The sequence below is a fragment of the Mus pahari genome, chromosome 22 (assembly GCF_900095145.1).
Source record: "Mus pahari chromosome 22, PAHARI_EIJ_v1.1, whole genome shotgun sequence".
NCBI classification, from domain to species: Eukaryota; Metazoa; Chordata; class Mammalia; order Rodentia; family Muridae; genus Mus; species Mus pahari.
The window spans coordinates 40,705,693-40,732,580 of record NC_034611.1 but is presented as its reverse complement, the minus strand read 5'-3'; the positions used below and the strand labels follow the sequence as shown (position 1 = coordinate 40,732,580).

Genomic DNA, 26,888 nt, shown 5'->3' with positions numbered 1-26,888 from the left:
TACAATTTTTTTTAAAGATTTATTTATTTATTATATGTAAGTACACTGTAGCTGTCTTCAGACACTCCAGAAGAGGGAGTCAGATCTTGTTATGGATGGTTGTGAGCCACCATGTGGTTGCTGGGATTTGAACTCGGGACCTTCGGAAGAGCAGTCGGGTGCTCTTACCCACTGAGCCATCTCACCAGCCCAGCCATAAAGCAATCTTAACCTTTATAAAGAAGCACAAAATAACCCAGGATAGCCAAAACAATCTTGAACCAAAAAAAAAAAAATGCTTAAGGTATCACCCTTTCACATTCCTATAATAAACAACATGGTACTAGCATGAAAGCAGACTTATCGTCCAATGAATTAGAACTAAGTTATAAACTTATACTTTTACAGCCAACAATGCATATCAAAAAATTGCCAACAACATACATCAAAGAAAAGAACATCTTCAACAAATAGTACTAGTCATTGTGGCTAGCTACATGTAGAAGAAACTCAGTCCTTATCTCTCGCCTGCACAAAAATAAAGTTCTAATAGATCAAGGACTTCAACATAAAATGTGATATACTAAATATGATAGAGGAGAAAGAACATATTCTTGAATTAATTCGCATAGGAAAGAACTTTCAACAGAACCCTAATAGTCTACCTATTAAGACTAACAATTAAGAAATGGGATCTTATGGATTTAAAATGTTTCCTTACAGCAAAGAACATCATCACTCAAGTGAAGAGGCAGTCTACAGAATGAAAAAAAAAAAAAATCTGCCAGCAATGCGTCTGACAAGGGGTTAGTATCTCGAATATATAAATAACTAAAAACAAAGTAAACATCAAGAAAACAAAAAAAAAACAATTAAAAATGGAGTATAGAACTAAGCAGAGAGTTCTCAAAACATGAAATTCAAACAGTTAAGAAAAACTAAAAACCTGTTCAACATCCTTAGCCATGCAGGGAATTCAAATTAAAACCACTTTGAGATTTCATGTGGCTGCAGTAAGAAGAGCTAACATAAAAANAAGGGTGGCAGATGCTAACAGAGACAAGGAGGAAAAAGGCAAACTTATCCACTGTTGGTGGGAACACAACCTGACACAGTCACAATGAACACCACTGTGGATATTTCCCACGTGGCACCATTATCAGAAACAAGAGCCTGCTCATAGATCATAGGCCCTACTATGAAAATCTACTAATATTTTGATCCTAAATGGGTAAAGTATTAAACCAATACCTAAGGGTTTATCATTATATTAAAAAATAAGGTTCTCACTTCAGAAGTACATATAGTCGGCTCAGTATATTACTCAGCCATTATCAAGAAAGCTTCCTCCGGCAGCAGATGCGAACAAATACACAGACTCACAGTCAGGCATCATGCAGAGAGTGAGAGAGTGGAACGTTCAACCCAAATTGGATCCCTCCATCCAATCTCTTCCTTCAGGCAGGAAGCAGATAGAGTTTAAGAGCCAGAGGGGATAGAGGCCACAGAGAAAACAAGGCCTTCTAGACCAACAGGATTGACACACATATGAACTCATAGAGACCGAGGTAGCATGCGCAGGGTCTTCACAAGTCTGTGTCGGATGGAGTCCTACGGCTGAAAGGAGAAGTGGACACAGGCTCCCATTCTCAACCCCAAAGCAATCGTCAATTGATGACCACTTGCAAATGAAAATTATTTTTCTCCAAGGGAGTCTCATTGGGGAAGCAGACTTAAAAGCCTCCTTCATGTCCAGCGGTAGATGGGCAACAGACAACAGAAAATGAACTCAACATCATCTTTGGAGGTTCTTTGTCAAATAACACCTGGAAAGGCATATCTCTTTTTACTAGAGAGGGTCAAGGTACAGAGAATAAGACACTATAGAACATTACTTTCTAAACAGAACATATATACTTCCACCTCCTCCTCAATGGCTCGGGATCTTTTCAGAAGACAGGGTAGAGAGACTGTAACAGCCAGGGGCTCCTTGGGTGACTAACAAGGAAATAGTGTCTTCTGGACATAGCAGGGCAACTGCACAGATGAATTCACCATTCTTCTCACAAGGTCTGTGCATTCCCAAGTCAGACCTAATCCTAGTGGCCTTGATGGGAAAAATAGGATATAAAGTTGTGTAGGAAGGAAGGGGGTGCGTCTGGGAAGAGCTTGGGGAAGGAAGCCTAACTACATTGTGCACGTTACATAAAATCTACATGTTATATAAAATTCTCAAAGGATTAATTAAAAATATGCATGTAATGATATGGACTCAGTCTGTGCTCATCGGTAGATTAATGGTCACATGTGTATAGCACATTTTTTTTTCTGTGATTGTATCTATTTTCTTGTCACACACACACACACACACACACACACACACACACACACACACACACACTACTATTTGACCTTTAAAGGAAAGAAACCTGGAGGATGTTATCCCAAGTTAATGCTAGGTACACAAAGACAAACACTGTGTGATCTCACCTTTATTTGCAATTTAATAAAATTGAACTCAAAGAAGTAGAGAGTAGTTGACAGATGAAGATTGCCAGAAGCTGATGTGGGCTAAGGTAGAAAGCCGGGGTTTGCTAATCAAATGGCACAAAGTTCCCATTAGGAGGAAAATGTTTTGAGATATAATGCATAGCATAATTACTAAAATCAATAACTATACCTTTTAAGATATGTGAAAATAAATTAAAACCTCTTACAAAAAAATTAGGTGAATGGTATAGTTATTAATTTTCTGGAATTGTAATTCATAAATGTATGTGATTTTAAAAGTAATCAAAACTCCCCAGGAATTGTTCTAAGGTCATATGAGCTTAATAGGAAGGCCATATAGATACAGAACATATGGGGATCCTGTATGAATTTTCCAACTGCTCTAGCCTAAAATGATTTCAAAACTGAAGACTGACACCATTCTTTTGACAGCAGTGTAGAAGATGAAGCAGAGTTATCTATAAGTTGGTGTTCTAGCCATCCAGGCAGAAAAAGCTCTGAGATGATTCCGTGTGTCTGGAGAAAAGAAGAGGAGGAAAGTCTGGGCCTGATCGTGGGGGAGACAGGATAACCACAGGGATGGGGACATTGTGAGGTGACCATGTTCCTCCTTTATACCAGAAAGTATACTTTTATTAATCAGAAATTAAATAAAAATCGCATGTTTAATGACATTGCACAAGTTCCTTTCACTTTGCAATGAGTAAGTTTTGCAAAAATGAACAATTTTATCCATCTATCAAAAAGGTCAGTGTTATGGAACAGAAAGACCACGAGCCACGTTTTGTGTCTCATGGGAATCACTCTTAGGCAGCATGTGATATTTCAGGTTTTCTGTGAGAATGGTTTAACACATATACTTACCGCCTTAAGAGAAATTCACTAGTCAATGTTGTATAAGACTCCTGCTTTCAATGTTGGTTCTCAGTAATGCCAGCCTCAGGCAAAAATCCATTACTGTTTTTTCCTCTTATCTTTTGATCAACTGCAGGACCCCTGATGATATCTGCTAGGGTAAAAAGCAGGTTATTCTTCCCCAAGGAAGACATCCCTATATAGGCCTTATTGGAGAGAATGATGGCTAATCTTGGTTGTCAGCTTAATTGGATATGGATCAGCTAATAGATATGCCCCTGGGCTGGACTTCAGGGATATTTCCTAGAAGAATTAGGTAAAGTGGGAAGCCTCTCTCCCAGAGTGGGCATCTCTTTCCATCAGCGGCTCAGATTTAAATAGGTTTGGGGAAAAGAGGACTGCTTTTGCCTGCCTGCCTCTGTTCCCTGCTGATGAGCCCGTCTGTCCAGTTGCTTCCAATGCTGCCGCTTCTATCCCTTGGTGATAGGGGAACCCAGTCTTCTATAACACTCCAGGAATCCCTCAGGGCTCTAGCACCAGACTGGGTATGCTGAGACATCCAGCCTCATGAACTGAATACCTATTCGGATCTCATCCTCTACAGTGTGTGGAGAGCTGTTATTGAACTACCCAGCTTGTATCAAGCAATATGGATCCTCATTCCACCATGTGTTCATTCTCTTGGGGCTTTACTTCTAGAGAACCCTGACTAATCTAGAAAGAGACATTTGTTTTTGGGATGATTTTCTTTTTCTTTGTTTCACAGTGACCCATGTAGTAGCACTTAGGCGTTTTATCTCATGTAATATTTCTAGCCAGCTTCTCTTTACAGGCTGAATTTACAGAATTAATCAATTATGCCTCTTTCATCCGAATATTTTGTTATCCTCCACTCTATGGATTGAGTGCTTGTAAGCCTTTGGAAATCTGAGGCAGTTTGTCTTTTGTGTGTGGCGTGAGTGGGTGCATGTATCTCGGGATACATGTGTCACGTGGAGACCAGAGTTTGGCATCAGGTGGCTTCTTCAGTCATTCTTCACCTTAGTTGTTTTAAAACAGGGTCTTTCACTAAAGCTGGCCCCCACTGATCAGCTACACTGGTCAGCTAACACCAGTCTTTCTGTGTCATCTTTCGTTGTACTGGGTTGCACAGCCTCAGTCACTGTGCGCCAGTCACTTGGTGGGTGCTGGGGATCCGAATTCAGCTCCTTATGCCTGTGTAACAAGCATTTTATTCATTGATCGATCTCCTCTGTCCTGTAGTACGTCTTTAAAGGGTGTTTCTAAACAGATAAGAATCCAAATTATATTAAAAATTAAGTTTTTATGTGGTATTATTAGATGCATGTTTTGAGTTATTTAAGCTACTAAAAGAAAACTTCTTTGGAGTCATTAATGTTTCTTCTCAAATCATTAGCTTATTGATGAAAGAAGAAATCAGCTAAAATATGATATCCAGTGCACTGGGCTTGATGTTTAGCCATGCAGGAAAAAAAAAATCTTTCTGTACACCTAGGACTGTAGATACTATGGAGAGATTAAGATAAAAAGATGGGAAAGAAGAAAATCTACACGAAAACCACATTTTCCAACCCCTAAAAACATATTAACAGTAAAATGAAACCCATAGGTTCATATATTTGTCCCCAGTTAAAGACTGGGCTTAGCAATGACTACATGCCTAGCATATGGATGCTGCTGACAGAAGAGTTTCTGCCCCGACTCAAGACACAATAGTGGAAGATGAATTGTCATTAAGTGGCACAGCCACACCTTCACTGCTTAGGTTCCAGTCAGTTGTCTATGAATCCTCTGAGGTTGACATGCATTGGTTCTCTAGCTTTCATTTTGGTTAAAATCCACAGACCTCAGACAAATAGGTACTCGGTCATTTCTGACTTCTTTTGAGATATTGGCGAATAAAGTCCCTGGTGGCTTTTCGTTTTAGCACTCTCTCCAATAGACTTTTACCAATGACTGTCATTTGATCCCAACAGTATAACAAGGTTGGATATCTAGACTTGGCAGAATGACTAAATTTTTTATATGAATAATACTTCTGAAAAAGACTAAAAGGTTTAAATATAACACCAGTGCAACCTTCCTTGCTTTTTCTTTTATGACCAAAAGAAGCAGAGAAGAAGGAGGAAGAGGAGGAGGAGGAGGAGGAGGAGGAGGAGGAGGAGGAGAGAAAGAGGGATGGAAAGGGGGCGTTGTATATACTTGTTGCAGTGAAATTATTAGATAATTCACTTAACATCATAACATATGGCTAACAATTCAAATACAGTATTTAAACCACCCCTATCTAGACTTTGTTGAACATTAATTTATTAAAGTTTTCTACTGACTAATTCTGAAACTGGTGTCTTTTATGATTGTAGGAGCGGTGTTTAGTCAGACTAGCAACTGCTAATATGCCACCTCAACACACCAAAGAGATGGTCGTCTTGCATCTGCACTGGAAGGCCAGAGCAGATGTGAGGAGGTAGCCTGCTTTGAAACCCTTTGACAAATAATTTGATAACTTTGGCAGAATTGAATCTGTTAATTTGATTCTTAGATTTCTAGGTGGTGAAATGGTACCAGATGCCTTGCAAACTGTTGAGTACCCATATTTAATGACCCCTTATCACATCCTGTGCACTCCCCTTCAGGGAGCTTCATATTAAATTAGATGTAGCTGTTGAATGAAAGGTTTCTTTCATGTTTCTGTTCAGTATGAACACAGTAGCAGAAATAAATGTTGGATCTTCTAGCTCTGGGGATTGTTCATTTGATGGGGGTTTGTTTTTAGGCTAGAGGAGAAGTAAGTTGGGAAAGACAAGCATCCCCTGGAGGTCTGCCCGCTTTCCCATCCCTCCAGCAAGCAGTGCCTGAGCTTCTCCTTCCAAAGACTGTAGGTAAGCAGGCAGCTCTCTCTAGTGCTGGCGAGTTCAAATCACGTCTTTGTTCGGTTTATCTGATGCGTTCTAGTAGACTGGACACTGATCCTATGTGATTTAATTTACTTCTCATTTCTCAAGGAATTAAATTCTCATTTGCTGGTTGTGAAGTTCAGAACAGGAAGGGAAAGCTCTTGAAAAAAAATGGAAATTTCATCTCTGGTCTGTAGTACAGCCTGTGACATATTTTTAGATGCCAGCAAGCAATGTCAGAGCGACAGCTATTCAAACCATCATCGTTTAACATCCATAAAGGAAAGAAGATTTCCACAGAGCGCTTGGTGAACATACTTAGCCCCGGTAGAATCCCTCCCTCTCTCCCTCCCTCCCTCCCTCCTCCCCTCCCTTCTCTCCCTCCTTCCTTCCTCTCCCTTAGTCTCCCCTCCCTCCCACGTTGTCTTACTCTCTTCTTCCCCCCTCTCTTCCCTGTTTCCCTTCCTTGTCCTCTGTTTTCCTTATGAGTTTTTCTGGTGCCATAGCCATGGAAATTGAAACCATTTTGTTTTTCTGACTCCTGAAGTCAAATAGCTGGGAAGTTGAGGCCTACTCTTTTGTGTTGTCATGCTTATGAAACTCAGACTTAGATAGTACATTTTGGAGTTTGTGTTCCTGAGTCACATTTACCTGTCCATAAAAAGTACTCCAAAAAGCAAACCCAGAAGTGGATAACCAAAACAGTATTTAAAAACCTCTGTAGCCATTGCTTTCTTATTGACCTATCTGCAGAATAAGAAATGTCTAGGCTGCTGGTTTCATAAACCATTTCCTTTCCCGTTGGATGGGCCTCTGCAAAGCTGCCATTTGCTCTTGCTTCTGAGAAACATGACAGAGTAACAGATTATAAATGAGTTAAGAGAGTCTGGCTAGGACTTAAACCCTTGGATGCAGCAAAGGATCATGGAGAAATCATAGAAAACTTCTGCTGGCCCCGGGTGGTTAGACTGTTGCTAAGTCTTCAAGCTGTATTAGCTTAGAAGTCAAAGAAGGGGTGATAAAAAACTAACCTCATATTCACTTATTAAGGCATTTTGATTTGCTAGATTGAAGTACTCCCTTAAAAAAAAGCTATCCCAAGAATCCCAAAGATAACTGTGGCTATAGGAGAGAGAGAGAGAGAGAGAGAGAGAGAGAGAGAGAGAGAGAGAGAGAGAGAGAGAGAGAGGAAACAAACAGATGGACATATCAGACATCAGAATAACGAGCACTAGAGTTCTCAGCCGAGGTCCAGCAGAACTTGACTGCTCTAGCTGTCTCTCTGACCTGCGTGGATGCCACAGTCATACGTTTGTTGTCAACCTCTGTAATGTCTTGTATAGGAATAGAGAAAAGAGACACAACAATCATGAGAACAATCTGCCCTGCCCATAGTTCTTAAAGTACCCATTTTAAATGACACAGTAAAATGTTAATTAGAATAATAACAGCAGCCGGGTGTGGTGACACACGCCTTTAATCCCAGCACACGGGAGGCAGAGGCAGGCAGATTTCTGAGTTCGAGGCCAGCCTGGTCCACAGAGTGAGTTCCAGGACAGCCAGTGCTATACAGAGAAACCCCGTCTCGGGGAGAAAAAAAAAAAAAAAAAAAAGAATAATAACAGCAATGCTTTTTCATTGGAGAAGTTTTTTGTTGTTTTTTTGTTTTTTTATTTTTTTTTGTTTTTTTGTTTTTCAAATCCACTAGGAAGCTTATTTAGCAAGAGAGGCTTGCAGATGGATGTAAAACTCCCGAAGACACTCCTGTTAGCTTTCCCACATTGAGTCATGATTTAGGGATGTGTCTGTCAGAGTAGACCTGGCTCTCATATGCACCTGTCCTTGAAGACAGACAGGGCTCTCTTCTAGCTTTCCGAATTGGATTTTAAATTTCCAGAAACTATCTTGTTAGTAGTCCAATTTCTGTTAAGCACTAATTTAATTTTTTTTTTCAGGTTTCTGGCCTGTGGCTTCGTGCTAATTTGTCAGACTGCCGGTGTCATATTGATTAAGTAGTTATATTCTTAAGGACTTTTCAACAAAAAAAGCAGCCTTATTAGTTGGACAGGGTATGAAAGCTCAGCGTGTTTAGGCTTCCTTCTGCAATCTCCTTTTACAGTGCTGTTTTTGCAAATCATTTCGCACAACAGTCTTATGAGATAGACCTAATGATGTGGTCCCGAACTCTAGGTTTCCTAAAGGGTACATGGTGTATCCTGAGATTGCAGCGGGGCCAGACCTAGAAACCACAGATCCTAGAGCTCAGGCAGCCATGTCTTATCACCCATCCAGCGTGTCTGCCTGGCTTTTAATTATAGAGTTTAAGTGATGCTGCAGAAGAACAGCATCGGTTGAACTGAAAGTGGAGGCCGGCTGCTGTCTTAGGGGGATCGCGTGTTCTCTTCTCTTTAGAGGGGAAATAAAGGCAGGCATCTGAGAAGCTGCTGAAATCAAACTCTTTGAACTAGAAGGTTATTTAGTTTAGCTCTTTGTTTTGTGGATAAGGAAAGCCAGGCCTGGAGACACTAAGAGACTTCTCAAGCACCTTAATACAAAACTGGGTCTGTATCCGAGAGGCCTCCAGCTCTTGAGATGCAGGCTTCTGCTCTCTCCTCCGTGAATTGTGTTTTGACGCTGGATCCATCATCACTTTCCATCGAGTTGCAAAGGGGATGAGGAATAATTAGTCAGTGCCTGACACAGCGTGAGTTTGAGGTGTTTTCCAGCTTAAGCGAACCCCAGAGCTTGAAATAGCTGATAGCAGAAGGTGAGATAACAGTAAAGGGTGAGTAATGTCTTCTGTTTCTCCAAGCACTCTTACGAGTTGTGTAACTAGCAAATGCTTACAAAAACTCAGAATGAAACAGATCTTCAAACTGTTACTGCAGACCAGGAAGCAGAGTGTGTGTAATGAAGAAGAATAACCCTTTATCTCCAGGATAGTGTATACATTTTTTGGGTGAACAAGCCCAACGCTGGAAAAATAAGACAATGCAGTACTTGCTTCTGAAAATTTATTTTGGTGCCAAGGTTTCTCATAGTTCAGTATTCCACAGTTTCCATTAAATTTATTTATTTTTTTTTAGCATAAATAAATGTATGGAGAAGATGTAGAATTGTGACAAGTGAAACACTATTTCTATATCAATTCTATAAGGTGTATTCAAAATTATGAAGTCTTCAGTTTCAAAATGTATAAATACATACTTTTATAAAATTTAAAGTATTTATGTATACTCCAATTAGAGTCATCTGACCCTGTATATGACATATGTTCTGGGCCAACAGACACCAACACATTTTAGAAGTTGAGGCATAGAAACTAAGTAACTACTTAAACCCTTAAAATTTACTAACAGCTCAAAAAAGAGTTATGATGATTACATGTATAAATATTTGTGATGTTAGAAGTATTTAAAATATGAAACAACTTATTTTAAGACATATATTAATTCATTTTAAATTAGTAATAAGTCATCAAATGCCATAGTGGCCAAAGCCAAAAACATTATACTGAGAATGGAGGTTTTATATTATATATTTTTTGTCATTTATTCTTTTGATTAGTAGATAACAGGGTCTCATGCCCATGTCTGAACCAGAGTGTTAGCATGTGCTGTTCTTCTTAAAGTGGCCGAAGCATATCAGTCCCCACACAGAAGAGAAGTGTATTTTAGTGGTCTTAGATAACTGAAGATATTTTTCTTTGGAACTACCATGAAGCTCTGTAAGACAAAACATGAACCCTTGTGTCAGTGAGCTTTTACCATAAAGGCTGTTCTCCAGGTTGTTCTTGGAATGGGTCTTGACTCACATGGAATTATGTAAATACATGCATTGACCATTTAGAAAATGGTCTTGCTGAACTTCTACAGATCTCACTTTTAGCAAAAAAAAAATCATATAAGCATCAATACTGATCACATGAAGACAGAAGTTAACCAATGGAAATCTTCTAATTTCGTGATGGTGGACAGAAATTTTTCAAAATTCTGATTTTTTTTTTAAACCTAAAATTTTTCATCGGCCACATATACTGGAAAAACAAATAGAGCCCCCCTAGCCCTTGCATTTGGTATTTGCATTCAAAAATATCAATAAATACTAAAGTCTCAAGAAATCACAGTTTTGTTTTGTTTTTAACTTATCAGTGATCCTTTAGTCAAAGTCTGTAAGTCTGTGAGACTCACCAGGAAACTGGTTTTCCCCAAGAAGATAACTTAGATCACAGTATAATACCCAGCAAGGCTGGCTGAAGAGCTCAGCATCAAAAGACTCAGGGTTCATCCAGATTCGTCCTCAAATTTAGCAGTAGTATAACAGTTGTGTGTCCAAGTGAAGCCTGTGTGTGGGACTTCAGCAGGTAGGAAGTTTTCTGGTAGTGTTCTGGTCACAAGGGTGGGTGCCTTGGTCATTGGCAGAGAGCAATCTGAGTGTTCAGATGGTCATTTGCTTTAGAATTTGATCACTAAGGATTTTAAGTTTGCTGGTACATTTCCAAACCTTTGCCCCAAGATACTGCTTTAATTGATTTATTTTTAAATCCATTCAGAATTAATTCTACCTTTCAATGTACATCTGAGAAATACCAAGCCCATCACAGGACCCCAGGGGTCATAAGACAAGCAGGACATAGACTTGGCTTTCAAAGAAATATATTGCTTCTATTCAACTCTTTACGCTCAGAGTATGATGATCTCATTGGCCTGCTTATTTTATTTATAGTATTTGTCGGTATCAGATGTTTTTGACTAGTTAATCCACTTTGTGTCCATGTCCACGAAACGTTGCCCTTTTTCCTTCTTCTTTACAATGTTATCATTCCTGCATTAGTGCTTGATACACTAACAGGCATTAATAAAAAATATTAGTGACCTGTTGTTAGCAAATGCTAATACAAGGTACTAAGTCTTAGAGATTTTGAGAAGATCATGTTTCTTTTTCAGTGAAAGATTTAGTATGTGTTCAAAGGGTGGTCACTAGCTCATTCCGTTTACTTGTATTTCCTGAGAAGAGATTTTAGCATATGTATTAGAACTTAGCCCTCTGGGACTAAACCCCCAATCAAAGAAAACACATGGAGAGACTCATGGCTCTAGCTGCATATGTAGCAGATGATGGCCTAGTCATTCATCAATGGGAGGAAAGGCCCTTGGTCCTGTGAAGGTTCTATGCCCCAGTGTAGGGGAATGCCTGGGCCAGGAAGTGGGAGTGGGTGAGTTGGGGCNCAGGGGGAGGGGGAAGGGGATAGGGAATTTTTGGAGGGGAAACTAGGAAAGAGGATAACATTTGAAGTATAAATAAAGAAAACATCTAATTAAAAAAAAGAACTTATTCAAATCTACAGTGTTGTAACAATTTCCACAAATTCTCAATGGGGCAAAAAGTTTTCCCAAGAATTCCATTGAACTACTCACAGCTGAAAAGATAGAAAACATTTTCATGTGGATAAGCCACACCAGCTTTTTCCCCATAACCCAATGTTTGGAAATATCTGTGTGGGATATTTGGGCCCACATTGTGCTATGCTATTGGTAGGGGCTTTGTTTATATACTCTGCAGCAGTATGGGTGGGCCAGAAGAAGGAAATAACATCATATCGAGAGGAAGTCCAGTCCTGGATGTTTCTAGCCCATTGGTCAGGTGAACAGCAGCTGCCCCTCATAACCCTGGAAGTGCATGAGTTTAATGGTGGTTACATGTACCCGGGGACATGCGAACTGGGGAAGCCTATGCCTTGGGGTCTACTGGCACCAGAACAAGGTGTGGGAGCAGCCAAACTCCTGATGCTCTCAGGATGAGAAAATCTGGGGGTCTGGGTATGCTTCAACCCCTTTTCAGCCCCAGGACAGAGCCGCACACTGGGACTATGTCACGCGCCTATGTGCTCTTGGCTTTTGACTTACAACCATGTGTGTGTCTATGGATGATGTGCGTGCGTATCTATACACGTGTGTGGGTCTGGAGAGAGGGTGGCGGGGTTTGGCTGACCCAAATGATAATTCTGTTAGGTAATCTGTCTTGGTTTGATTGCTGAGAATATCACGGCAAGTTCCATTAAATATGTATGCCATGTAGTTAAAAAGAACTCATAAGATTTATTTGTCTGTTTGTTTGTTTATTTGTTTATTTATATTTATTTATTTTTAGGTCTTTGTGAGACTTCTATAACAAGATGCCTAGGTCTCAGTGTTGACAGATGACATCTTCCTGCAGTGGGGTAGCAACATCCCCATGAGACTATTTATTTTGCCTATGAAATATAAATCTCCAAACAGTGATGAATGGCCTGGTGAGAAGAGCTTCGTTAATAATTCAATAATTTCATTAAACAATCTGGTCCTAAATGAAGTGCAGGTGGAGAGAGACCTGATATAGACTGGATTTATGTACTGCATTATTAAACAATATAAAAAAAAAAAAAAAAGACGACACTCTGTGTCTGTTCTTATTTAGCTGCTTCATTTGTTTTAAGATAAAGTCAAGGCTTTCAGCATATGAAATCCAAGAGCTGAAACAATTTCCACTTGATTCCTCCTCATGTCTCAGATGTCATTTTAAAAGTCTGCTCGAAGCCCAGGTTATGGCCTGTTCCATTTGCTTACAGGGTAGACTTGAGCATTATTTATTTTACCTTCTGCTGTTTAAATTCCTTTTTCTTAGTAGGTTCTTGGTCTTTAAAAATTGATGTTGTTGGGAGTCAGAGACCTGGGAGGTGAGGGACTCCACGGACTCACAGGGAGGGACCTTTGATGAAATGCTCTACAGTAGGGAGAGAGAACTTATAGAGCCCACCTCCAGCAGGAAGACAGGACATCAAGTGAGGGATGGGGTTGCCATCCCACAGTCACACCTCTGACCCATAATTGTTTCTGTCTGAAAGAATTACAGGGATGGAAATGGAGAGGAGCCTGAGGAAAAGAAGGTCCAGTGACAGGCCCAAAGTGGGATCCAGCTCAAGGGGGGGTCCCAAGGCCTGACACTATTACTGAGGTTATGGAGCACTGAAAAAGAAAGAAAGAAAGAAAGAAAGAAAGAAAGAAAGAAAGAAAGAAAGAAAGAAAGAAAGAAAGAAAGAAAGAAAGAAAGAAAGGAATCTATCATGACTGCCCGCCAAAAGACCCAGCAAACAGCTGAAAGAGTCAGATGCAGATATTTGCACCCAACCAATGGACAGAAGCAGCTGACACCTGTTGTTGAATTAGGGAAGGATGAAAGAAGCTGAGGAGAAGGGCCATCCTATAGAAGACCAACAGTCTTAATTAATCTGGACCCCCGAGATCTTTCAAACACTGGACCACCAAACAGACAGCATACACCGGCTTATATGAGGCCCCCAACCCACATACAGTAGAGGACTGCCAGGTCTGTGTTCATTCAGAGATGATGCACCTAACCCTCAAGAGACTGGAGGCCCCAGGGAGCTTAGATCAGATGGGGTAGAGGGTAGGGTCATCCATGTGGAGACAGGGTATGGTGGGGAGGACATGTGGGATGTGGAGCAGTTGGAGGGTGGGAGGGGAGGGGAGGGGAATGGAATATGGAATGTAAAAAATGAATTACAAATAAAATTAAATTTAAAAAATAACAAAAAGCAAACAAAAAATAGATATTATTTTTAAAGTTGTGTGTGTGTGTGTGTGTGTGTGTGTGTGTGTGCATGAACATGTGAATTCAGGTGTCTAGAGAAGCCTGGGTCATTGGATTCTTTGTAGCTAAAGACCCACCAAGTATGGGTATTTGGAACCCAACCTAGGCCCTCTGCAAGAGTAAGATGTACTTTTATCCTCAGAAGCATCTTTCTGTCCCTTCTTATTGAAGTAGGCTCTTAATGAACAAAGTATGAACTGTATGTAGCAAATAGAAGCAAAGATGGCTGTAACCCAGAACGCTGTGGTAGCTATAAAGAACACACCATCTAAACCTCCTTCTGACGTGCTATGCTGTCAGCAGTCTCTATGCAGACCTCAGAGAAGCAACCAGTTCAAGAGCAAAGCACAAATGTTCCCAGAAAGACAGCTGGGATCAGCACAAGAATATCTTTATGCATTTGATTATTTACCAGTCTGTGAAAGACAAGGTCCTATAGGATGAAACTGATTTACTTTAACCTTTATTTACTTAAGAAAAAATTTGAAAAAACAGAAAAATCAAATCCATAAATTGTATATATATATATATATATATATATATATATATATATATATATATATATATTTGTACATCTGTATCTTTAACTTGCCATCTCAATTAGAGTCTTGTAATTGCCAGAGAGATGTTAATGTAAGGCAATTAATAATTGTACAGAGAACACATGTACTCCTTATTTGTTTTTGGCAAGGCTGGCTAAAAACAACTTGTGATACTAATGGAGCCTAATAGGGAAGTAGCTATTAATTAAATAAATAGCCTGTTAGACTGAGAAATGAAGTGTCAGTGCAAGAACAGTACTCTAATATTGTTAAAGAATAGTAATTAACTCACAGCCTTTAGTAGTGACATAGATGTTTATATTTGATTTCGAAGATATTTGTGTCTGTGATGTCAAGTTAATTAAATTATGCCAGGAAGCACATACACAGCCCCCTTCACTGTGGCCAGTCCTGTGCTGAGCATTTAGAGGAAAAGAAAACATCAGACACACTCTAAGAAGAAACACTACATCTGGAAGTGGCTAGATAGGAATAAAATTAAATGTCTAATTGTACATGTCAACATATTAGAGATATTTTGAGATGTAAATGATACATTCCTTATCACTTTTAGCATCATTCACCAGGCCTTATATTTGTTGATTTTACTATATAGAGGGACCAGTGCTGGAGTAATGACACCCAGAGTATAAATCCAGGATTCCATATAGGAAGCTGGTGCCCAGAGTTGGAATAGTGATTTCTCAATGAAATCTTTGCCAAAACAGAAAGTGCCATGAAAGAGAAAGGAGAAGAAAGCTCAGGGACAGGGCTTTCTGGCAAATTTTATGTAGGTAAAGAACTTGAAGTCCATGTAAAATGTATCTACATGGAGGAGAGTAGCAGTGGGTCAGGTGGGGACCCCACTTAAACCAGCTCAGTATGGAAATTGTGGGTTAGAGTGGACAAGGTATTTACACAGTTCTGACCACTTTGTATGGATTCTGTTTAATTGGATTTGGTGCACCCGGGGAGAACAACAAAAACACGGGGGGGGGGTTGTTTTTGTTTTGTTGTTGTTTTTGTTTTTTGTTGTTGTTGTTTTGGTTTTGGGTTTTTTTTTTGGTTTTGTTTTGTTTTGTTTGTATTTTTTTCTTTTTAAAGGATTGTTCAGATTGGAGAGGCCAAGGAGATTTGAGAATGTTAGTGTAGGCTAGAGGCAGCAAGACTGGTTAAAGCATCTTGTGAGAGACAAGATGTGAAGGAAAGGATGGAGAAATGGCTTGGTGGTTAGGGGCACTGGTTGCTCTCGCAGAGGCCCAAGGCTCAGTTCTCAGTACCTATATGGTGGCTCGGAACTATCTAGAACTCCAGTTCCAGGACATCCAAGACCCTGTTCTGGCATTCAAGTGCACCAGGAACACATGCAGATGAGCACACACACACACACACACACAAAAATAAATACATGTTTATAAAAAAGAGAGATGTGAACGTGCTTTCCTAAACTGTGTTTTAGACTTCTTAGGGCAAAAGCAATGCCCTGTTTGTTCTGCTCACTTGGCCCATGATGTATAGTAGGTGCTGACCTTTGGATTGGATAGTAGCACTGGGCCTCCTGGAATAAGAATGTCTTGTGAATAAACAAGTCAAAGAAACCTACAGAGATGCAACTAGCGGCCATTCTACTGTGAGGTGATAAATTCTGTGATCGATTGAAGCTTAGCATAGTCCCAAGAAATCATTACTGAATTACTTGGTAATAACAACTAGAGGTGAGCCAAGTGTTTGCTCCCCCTGTGGTATAAATGCTGATCACTAGTTTCCTGGGATCTGAACAAATAAAACGTAGATTTTAATTAAAGTGTGACCAAATTAATTGAAAGTCACTGTATTGGGTGATACTCTCCAACCTGAATGTTATTTATTTATTTATTTATTTGCTGCAGTTTTCTAATTTATCCTCCTCTTCTGAAAATGTAGAAAGCCTTTTGGCCTTTTAATTATAGGAAAACATTGAGTTAGCAGAATTGAATGAAATCATGGAAGCCTGAATTTTTTCCTTTTCCTCCGAGTACATTTTAGATGCTCAGGTTGTTTCTGTTGTGCTCCATATCTTTTTTTTTTTAATTATGTATTTTTAAATAATGTGGTGATAGTAGCAACCAATAATGTTAACCATACGGACAATAGTCAGGTCTGTTTTCTAGGGATTTATTTTGTGCTAACTACTCAAAATTGAGTCATAACTCTCTATGTTAAAAAAGTATTCTTTGTTTTTGTTAGTTTGTTCACCAAAGAAGCCATTTAACTGAGTTGGTGTCTTGTCACGTCTGTGATGTGATGTGGTGTGATTAATTTGTGGCAATTCCCTTTGCCACTTAAGTCCACAGAAATGTCGCCTATGTCTTTTGCTGTGTGTGTGTGTGTGTGTGTGTGTGTGTGTTTTGGGGGGGGTGAAATGGAGTCACGGGATAAGAGGATCTTCTCTTCTTGTTTTTGACCCTTAACTTTATTTTTCTAGTGACTGATTCTGCTAGGGGTGGGAATCCACAGAAACTGGAAACATATAAAGTAATTTATCTTCAGTAGATGGTGTCCCTAATTTTGTTGTCTCTCATCCCAGAGGCTATACTAACAGTAGACAAATGATCAAAAATTTGTGTTCCTTAACAATGTACAAAGTACCCTCCAAAAAGTACTTTGCAAGGACAGCTAATAAAAGCCTAACGTAAAACAAATGCTTGCGTCCAGCTCGAGGTCTATGCAGGTTACCCCAAGTTCTTCTCATTTCTCTGGGTAGGCCCTACCGCTTTTCTCCTTCAAGGTGTCCGGGCAGAACAATTCTGCTGCCGCCTCTAGCAGATCCATTTCCACACTAATATCCCTCATGACCAAGAGGAAAGTAATTTGACTCATATATTATCTAGTTCTTCCTCATCTGTGTTGAAAGCACTTAATGACCCGGTATCTTCTCTCAGCAAGGCTAAGGTTATCCTGTCAAAACACCGTGATGGATTGCATGCTAGGTGACCTTCTGTGACAGAGGCCCGAGTGCTCTGCGTGCTAAGCTTGACATCCCCACAGTGAGAGGAAGATTCCCAGGGGAAAACCTCTCCTGATACTTCCTGCTTGCAAAGGGCCCCTCCCTCCAGGAAGGCATTAGCCAAGGCTCTGGAAATAGAGGCCATACTGGTCTCAGGGGATTAGATACTCACTTTGAAAGTCTAATAAAAGAAGAAGCTATGAATAAAATCTCCGTACTTTACTTGGGATTCTCTACTTACAGGACTCTCACAAGTTTAGCTCAAGGGCAAACTTGCACATTTCTTTAAGAAAAAAAAAAAGCCTTTGATTTACAATACAAATCAGAACATATTTACTGTTTATTTACTTATTTATTTTTATTTTTTTCTTTTTAATTGCTGCCCCTTCCCTCAAAGATAGTAAAACAGGAAATCACCATTACACACAACATGCTCACATTCCTAGAATTTGGCGACTGTAGCAGTAGAATAGAGGTCCCTCTACCATAAAGGAGTGTTGTGTTTACGTCTTTAAGCCAGCCTCAGAACAAGGGTACCTCCAGTTTGTGCAGAAATAAAATTAGAGGGCACAGGGAACACTATGCCTTGAGTCCAGACAAACTTGGAAGACTTTAGTTTACAAGGAATTCTGTCACCAAGTTATAAAGCTGCATATTTAAATGCTGAAGCTGTAAAGGTCCTATGTGTGTGCTAGTCCACACCAGCATTCCCATGGTCAAGGTACCTAATCACCACATCTGGTCCACTGAACTGGGCTGTAAGTCACATCACACCACTCCTCCAAACCCCTGGCACCTGGCGCAGCGCCTTGACTTGAGAAGAATTAGTGAATGAATGGTTAAAAAAAAATGTAGAACCAGCCTGCCATTTGGCAGGTTTATCTACAAAGACTATTCATCTATTCTTACGTGTTCCATTCTACTGACTTCTTAAAGATTAAGTAAAAGAATAGGCTTTATTTAAAACTATTTCTGATGAAGATTATGAAGTGAGATAAGAAAAGGGAAAGCTATGAGCTGAACTTTGGGCTCTTACAGAGTGGGTTTCTGCCAGGTGCTAACTGAACCAGATTTAGGGTTACCCGGTGAAGGTAGATTGGTGAGAGAGAACCAATAAAAATGTTCAATCTTTTGGCCAATGTGAGGAGGCTATTGGTGTAGGGCACTGAGCCAAACCAAGACATAATGCAAATGAAAGACATTTCCTTCACACAGGTTAGCTTAGAGGGCAGCAGCTTCCTCCCTGACCAGCACATCCTTTACTCTGGACCTAAGTCGCTCACCACTGAAATGTGTGGTGTATGATGGGTATTCTGACCCACTCCGAGCCAGCTGTTATTTTCTAGACAACAGTTCTTCTTCTCGTGTTCTCTCCAACCCCTGCTTCATTCAATGTTTCGTACATTTTAGTTTTGTATTTTAGTTTTTGACCTCTTAATGTAATTTCAGAATTTGTCCCCTCCCTTTCCTCCTGCCAAACTCCCCCATATATCCCTCCCCACCACACCTTCAAATTGATCTTTTTAAAACTAAAGGCTACATGCATACATGTGTAGGTATGTATATACACATATATTCCTAAATCTAACCCATTCAGTCCATATCATGCTACCTGTATGTATATTTTCAGAGCTGATCGTACGGCACTGGACAACCAAATAGTGATATGTGTTTTTCTAGAAAGAACTACCTCCCCTGCTCCTGTGTTCTCCTCATCTGCATACGGTTCGTTGTGTAGGGCTGAGCTCTCCTGGGCTTTTCTCCGATTAGTATGGCCTGTCTATTACTGTCATTCTTGCTCAGTGCATGCTTGGCCGGTCATGATGCTGAGACTTTATGGGTGTGGATTCTGATATTACTAGGAGACACTAGCAAACTCTCCGATCTCTTATCTTTTGGTCACCCCTCCTCTTTCCAAATATTTCCAAGCCTTAGTTGGAGGAGGGTTTTGGGACTGGGATCTACAACTCCACATTTTGATTGGTTGTAGTTTTCTGTAATGACCTCTATCTGTTTCATGGAGAACTTTCTTTGATGAGCGGTGATGTACTATGTACTATGGGTACAGGAACAAAAGTTTATAGATTATTGCTGGCGACTATGCTGGTTTAGTCAATTAGAGGTTGTAGATTCTCCTCCAGGAAGCACCATTTCACTAGCACTGAGTAGTCAGCAGGGTTTCCAGGACTAGGCAAGGTTTCTCTCTCTTTGAGCAGCTCGTAAGTTACATTAGAGAGCTGCTGGTTGCCACCAAGGTATGTGTGCCACTCTAGTGTACCCTGAGGGTTATCATGCCATGCTAGTTGCTGATATCATTTATAGGAATCATGGCTGGGTGAGACCCTTTGTTACCTTATTCCTTTGGAAGCCTACAGGTTGACATCTGGGACTACGAAAGCTAGTCCTCAGAGAGGAAATATTCAAGGTCAGTTCCAGCTCATGGGTCCCTGGGACCTGTGTCTGAAGTACATGATTTCTCAGAAATAGGGACTTACCTTTCACCTCTTGCAGGTAACCCAGAACAACAGCAAGAGACTGTATTATGCGACTCCAGGCCAACAAGTCCAAAGTTTTCTCGTGTCTGGTATTGGGGTTTTGTTGGGCATCTTTGGCTCATGGAGGGAGCACTGTCAATACAGGTAAGAAAAGTTCACAGGTGGATTTCTGAGTTCGAGGCCAGCCTGGTCTACAAAGTGAGTTCCAGGACAGCTAGGGCTATACAGAGAAACCTTGTCTCAAAAACAAAAAACAAAAAAACAAAACAAAACAAACAAACAAACCCAAACCCAAAACCAACCAACCAACCAAACAAACAAACAAAAAAACCCAAAAGGAATTATGTGTATTATAGGGTTTTTTAAGGTAAATAAAAGTAGTGTGATTTCTTGTGGCTTTTCCAGACACGTGTATTACTATCTTACTCATGGTCCTCCTTCTCTGAATTTGTCTACCTCCTTCCATAAGAGCCATCTTTCGCCATCTCTCCTACCAGATCACGTGTATCCTGTTATTCCCCTTTACTCTCCTCCTATATTATTTTGAATTTTCCTTGCTCCCTTTCCCTAAGAGTCCCTCCTCCACATTTCTCCTATTGGATCTCTTACATCCTGCATTTCCCTTTACCTCTACTACATTCTTCTGTCTTTACTTTCATTCCCTGCCCTAAGGATTCCCATTGTCCTGATCAGATCACCTGTAACCCACCATTCTCCTCTCTAACCTCCCTATTCTGACAATCATCTCATTGTACTTCCCTGAAGTTTTGGAGCTAGGGGGCTCCAACGAGAGAAAACAAGCTATCTTTGTCTTTGTGGATGTGTGTTACCGCACTCATTACGATCTTTTCTAATACCCGCAAGGTCCATGATTTCGTTTGCCTTTAAATGTGAATAGTTTTCCATAATATATAAATACTGCATTTTCATTATCCATTGGTTGGTTGTAGGGTGAATTGTTTTCATTTCTTGTCTGTGATAAATAGACTGGCAATGAACACAGCCTTTCCCCCTCATCTTCTACAGCATTTGCTGCCAGTTGTTCCATCAATGTTTGCCATCTGACTGGAGTAAAATGAAATTTCAAAGTTGCTTGAATTTGCACTTCCCTAATCAGAAGACTAATGAAAATTATTTTTAGATACTTCTTAGCCATTTTCCCCCTCTTTTGAGCATTCACAATTTCAATCCCAAGCCAACTTTTCAAATAGGCCATTTTTGTTGTTTTCTTTTTTTCTTTTATTTATTCTTCTCTTATACAATAAATGCTGACCTCAGTTTCTTCCTTCCTTTCTTGATTTCTCCTTTGACCCAATCTCTGTTTGACAATGAGTTGCTTAATCCTAATAATGAGTGTATGTATGTATTTATTTTGATGTTTAATTGCTGTCAAATTGAAAAGTTATGGCATTGTGGTATGATAGGATACAAGGAGTGCTTCTGTCCTTTTGAATTAGCAAATTTTTTTTTGTGTCCCAAGATGTGGTCTCTTTAAAATAATAATAATATTTTCTCTATTTTTTAAATGTCAAGTAGGAAAGGATGAACAGGAAGGAGCTTTCGGGGATGTGGCAGGGAGCTGCTGAGAACCAGGAAGCCATGAAGATGTGCGCTCTTTGTAGTTCTGCTCTGGGCAGGTCACAGAACCCTGTGGACTGCACCAGGCCTATGCAGTCAGAGCGCCTTTGCAGAAGGTTCACTGTTGGAGAGGCAGTGTTTACCCAATACTGTAGCCTGCACTCCCAGATCTAAAATCTCATTTCTCATTTATTTTTCCACATCATTAAGGATACTTTGCTAGACTGAAGATAAGTGAATGTGGGTTCACATCTACTGCTAATTGCTGACCTTTCTGGATTCTAATGCAAATAACAACAAAAATTGTAAGAACACCAAGTGAGATAGCACACAGAAATCCATGACTCAGATGATGCTCAAGAAATGTTGAATCTTAAACTGCAGTTAGAAAAATGAAACCCAGTAATGGAGTATCAGATCTGGATTATTCATCTTTTGTGTTACTTATGTTAGTATTCTGCACAAAAAGAATGGTGCAGAAATTCAATTATCTGCGCCCTCATATCTTACAACCACACTTAAAACTTAAGAGGAATTTATTCCTCTAGAGATAATTAATCATGGTGAAGAAAGGGCTAAGGAATTGTCTTGTATCACTTTACTCAAATATATTTTTAATAGCAGTATTAGAAGAGATAAACTCTAATATGACAAAAAGAGTCTTGGATCAAATCAAACTTATTATCCAAAATTCTCTGGGCTATGAATTTAGTTAATGGTATTTCCATTATTAATCTCTCTGTTTATAGTGACCATAGCTTAAAACTGGAATTAGAACTGACTATTATCAATGTATTTCTCTTCATTTTATTAACTGAGTTTCCCAGATGAAACAATATATCACCCATAGCCCACTTTGATTCAATTAATGCCTGCATTTTCCTAGCCAGGACCATTCACACCATTTTGAATTAAGACTATTTTTGCTCACATTATAATCATTAGAATAATTAAGATTATTTTTGACTGGGCATCCCTTAGATTTCAGGCTGTTTTATGTCATTATACCTTAGTAATTTTTGAAGCCAACTAAGGTTCAGCGTAATCTTTTGGTTTTACTTTTTTTTCCCCTGTCAATTCATATGCCATTTAATGGACATCTGTGAAAGAGTCATCACGAAGGTTCTATGTGCTTAGACCTATGCAATCTTCTAGCTGATAGTTTTACTTTTGATGGATAGATTTGACATATCAAGGACATAAATTTAATTATAAAAGCATTCCTACCCTTTAGCTGCAGCAAGTGTAACATGTCACTAGCCTTCCCAGAAGTTCCCCTTCCAGTCAATCTCATCACTTCATCAATTTTCAGTTCCACAATCCATTGAAATGAAATTTATTTTGTTACAATCAATAAATTGCCATTTATTGTGTTACAATCACAGCTGCCATTTCCTTTTAATATGACAACTTTTATACATTTTAAAGTGGTGTGTTTCATTTTCACATGTTTATTTAAAAAATATTGGTTGAGGTTCAATATTATATTATTTACAGGTCTCAGTAGGAAAATCAAAAGAAGACCCAAGTTTTAGTAAGCTGTGTCCGAAAGCACAAGCAGAGCTGAGGAAGAGAAGGAGGTATGGATATCCATTCCAGAGAGAACTGTGGGAGGGAGTCGTGACTCACTTAGGCACAAGGGAACAAGGGGTAGGAGCAATTGTTCGGATCTGGAGAGAATAACTCTACAAGTAAGAGAAGAATGGATAATAGAAGCAAGTGTCCCCACTGGGAGGGAGGTGATTCATTTTCCTTGTGCCCCATCAACTCCCAATGGAAGTCCCCAATGGCCATACCCAACCAAAAGCTGGGAAGAAGTATGCCTTTTCATGGCAGCTTATAAATTTCAGGCTTTATGGCACAAAGTGGAGTACACAGTGGTAATTGTGCCTCTAGGGCGAGCTTCTAAGTACATGGCTCTAAAATACTTTATGAACTGATTGACTTAAACCGAGCAAACAAGAAAGCTGCCCTCCTGGATTCTGAGGACACAGAGTTACATAGGAAAGGCTGGGTAAGACTTGGAAGGTAACTCTACTTTGTAACTCTACCTAGGGCAGATCAGGTACCCACACCCCAGAGATAGCCTGTCTCCCAGGAGATCTCCCATAACCAGGGACACGAGTGAGACCCTCACCTCAATATCTGCCCCAGCTGGGACCCTCTATGGAGCCCAGTGCATATAGGACCTATACACTCTGCTGGAGCCCCAATTTTCTTTCAGTCTGCAGCACAGCCTGGGAAATTAATTTAACAGATCTCTACAGAACATTTCACCCTAAAACAAACAAACAAACAAACAAACAAATAAACAAAATATATGTTCTTCTTAGCACATGAGAAGCATGGTACCTTCTCTGCCACAGACTGGCCTCACTTTGGGTCCCCGATCTGTGGAGAACTGGTATCTTGGTTGCAGGTGAGCGAGAATTTGGTGAATGAGTGAGAGACAGTCCACACGAGAGAGGGTGTAAAACTGAATGTATTGATCAAAATGAGCATCACATCTTTAATACAGAATCAAACAAGAAAAGTGGGGCAGGATACATCCACAGTTACAATAACACAAGACAAAGGACAAAAGATAAGGAGGTGGGACCAGGCCACTTGAGGAGGAAGCCAGGTGCAAGGCTAGTCAATAGTTAAACCCCACTGTCAGGGGTCCCCAGTAATTCCTCCATTATGTTGTTCCTTTGGGCCTAGCAGAAAAACCCGTTTTGGGGGGTTCTGCTCTGACAGATCTCATGAATAATGCAATACCACATCCCCCCTATTTCCTAGGCCTTGGTAAATACTTGCATATGAACTTAACTTCCACAGGTGTACTACTCTAAGCTTTGCCCTGGGCTTGGCTCTGTTCTTTGTGATGCTTAATCGGTTTCACCAGTCTTTACTAGAAGTGAATTAGAATGTTAATGAACAGGTAACCTTATTGCTGAATTCCTAGCTCCTGGCTTTAAGGAAATATCAGGACTTTGGAACACTGGCTTTAAGGGAATTTCACCTATGGTAAAAGTTTAATCTTTAAAGACATTAATAATATTGAAAGAGAGCATATATCATACTAGCATGCGGATAGGGTTCGTGTATATAGATTATTGAAAATGCCAGGATTCTAGGAGGCTGAATCTCCTTGAGATTCTTTTTCCATGTTTTCAGGCCTGTTATGAATCACCACTGGAGTGGGCGTGGCACTTCTCCAAAACTGACCATATAATGGGACATAAAACAAGCCTCAATGGATACAACAAAATTGAAACGATCCCATGCATTTTATCAGATCACCACAGACAAAGGCTGGTCTTTAATATCAAAAAGAAAAAAGAAAAGAAAAATCTAACAGAAAATCCACATACTCATGGAAACTGAACAACACTCTACTCAAATTACAACTTTGTCAGGGAAGAAATTAAAGACTTTTTAGAATTTAATGAAAATGAAGGCATACCCTAACTCATGGGACACAAGGAAAGCTGGGCTAAGAGGAAAATTCAAAGCACTAAGCGCCTTCATAAAGAAATTAGAGAGAGCATACACTAACAACTTAACAGCACACCTGAAAGTTTTGCAACAAAAAGAAGTAAACACACTCAAGAGGAGTAGTCATCAGGAAATAATCAAACTCATGACTGAAATCAACCAATTGGAAACCAAGAGAACCATATAAAGAATCAACATTACTAAGAGTTGGTTCTTTGGGAAAATCAACAAGATAGATAAACCCTTAGCCAAACTAACTAAAGAGCGCAGAGAGGGTATCCAAATTAACAAAATCAGAAATGAAAAGGGAGACATAGCAACAGAAATTTAGGAAATTAAAAAAAAAAATCATCAGAACTAACTTCAAAAGCCTATACTCAACAAAAACTGGAACATCTAGACAAAGTGGATGGTTTTCTAGACAGATAACGTACCAATGTTAAATCAGGATCAGGTAAACTATTTAAATTGTCCCATAACCCCTAAGGAAATTGAAGCAGTCATAAAAGTCTCCCAAGGGACAGCAGATGCTGGTGAGGATGTGGAGAAAGAGGAACACTCCTCCATTGCTGTTGGGATTGCAAGCTTGTACAACTACTCTGGAAATCAGTCTGGCGGTTCCTCAGAAAACTGGACATAGTACTACCAGAAGATCCAGCAATACCTCTTCTAGGTATATATCAAGAAGATGTTCCAACTGGTAATAAGGACAAATGTTCCACTATGTTAATAGCTGCCCTATTTATAATAGTCAGAAGCTGGAAGAACCCAGATGTCCCTCANNAGAGGAATGGATACAGAAAATGTGGTACATTTACACAATGGAGTACTACTCAGCTATTAAAAACAATGAATTTATGAAATTCTTNGGCAANTGGATGNATCTGGAGGATATCATCNTGAGTGAGGTAACCCAATCACAAAAGAANTCACTTGATATGCACTCACTGATAAGTGGATATTAGCCCAGAAACCTAGAATATCCAAGATACAATCTCCAAAATGCAAGAAAATCAAGAATAAGGAAGACCAACACATGGCTACTTCATTCCTCCCTAAAATAGGGAATAAAATATCCATGAAAGAAGTGGCAGAGACAAAGTTTGGAGCTAAGATGAAAGGATGGACCATCCAGAGACTGCCCCACCTGGGGGGTCCATCCCATAATCAGTCACCAAGCGCAGACACTATTGCATATGCCAGCAAGATCTTGCTGATATAGCTATCTCTGTGAGGCTATACCTATGTCTGGCAAATGTAGAAGTGGATGCCCACAGTCCTCTATAGGATAGAACACAGAGATCCCAATGGAGGAGCTAGAGAAATTACCCAAGGAACTGAAGGGGCCTGCAGCCCTATAGGTGAAATAACTATATGAACTAATCAGTACCCCCAGAGCTCATGTCTCTAGCTGCATATATAACAGAAGATGGCCTAGTGAGCCATCGTTGGGAAGAGATGCCCCTTGGTCTTGCAAACTTTATATGCCCCATACAGGGGAACTCCAGGGCCAAGAAGTGGGAGTGGGTGGGCAGGGGAGCAGGGTAGGGGGAGGGCATAGGGGACATTCGGGATAGCATTTGAAATGTAAATGAAGAAAATATCTAATAAAATAAGTTAAACACACACACACACACACATATACACAAAGAAAATTTAAATAAAAAAAAGTCTCCCAACCAAGAAAAGCTCAGGCCCAGATGGTTTTAGGGTAGAACTCTATCAGATCTTTAAAGAAGATCTAACACCAATACTTCTCAGACTATTCCACAAAATAGAAGGAACACTACCTACTTTATTCTATGAAGGCACAGTTACTTTGATACCTAAACCACACAAAGACCCAAGAAGAGAAAGAGAACCTCAAACCAATTTCACTTATGAATATTGATGT

At 39.8% G+C, this 26,888-nt stretch overlaps 1 protein-coding gene across 1 annotated transcript in view; it reads left to right on the top strand.

Moving 5' to 3' along the window:
• Nucleotides 1-26,888, top strand: part of LOC110338721 (coiled-coil domain-containing protein 174-like) — an 89,723-nt gene that overhangs the window by 52,789 nt on the left and 10,046 nt on the right. Inside the window, 1 exon segment of the mRNA XM_021222131.1 lies at nucleotides 19,953-20,080. Within this exon segment, the coding sequence (XP_021077790.1) occupies nucleotides 19,953-20,080 (128 nt within the window).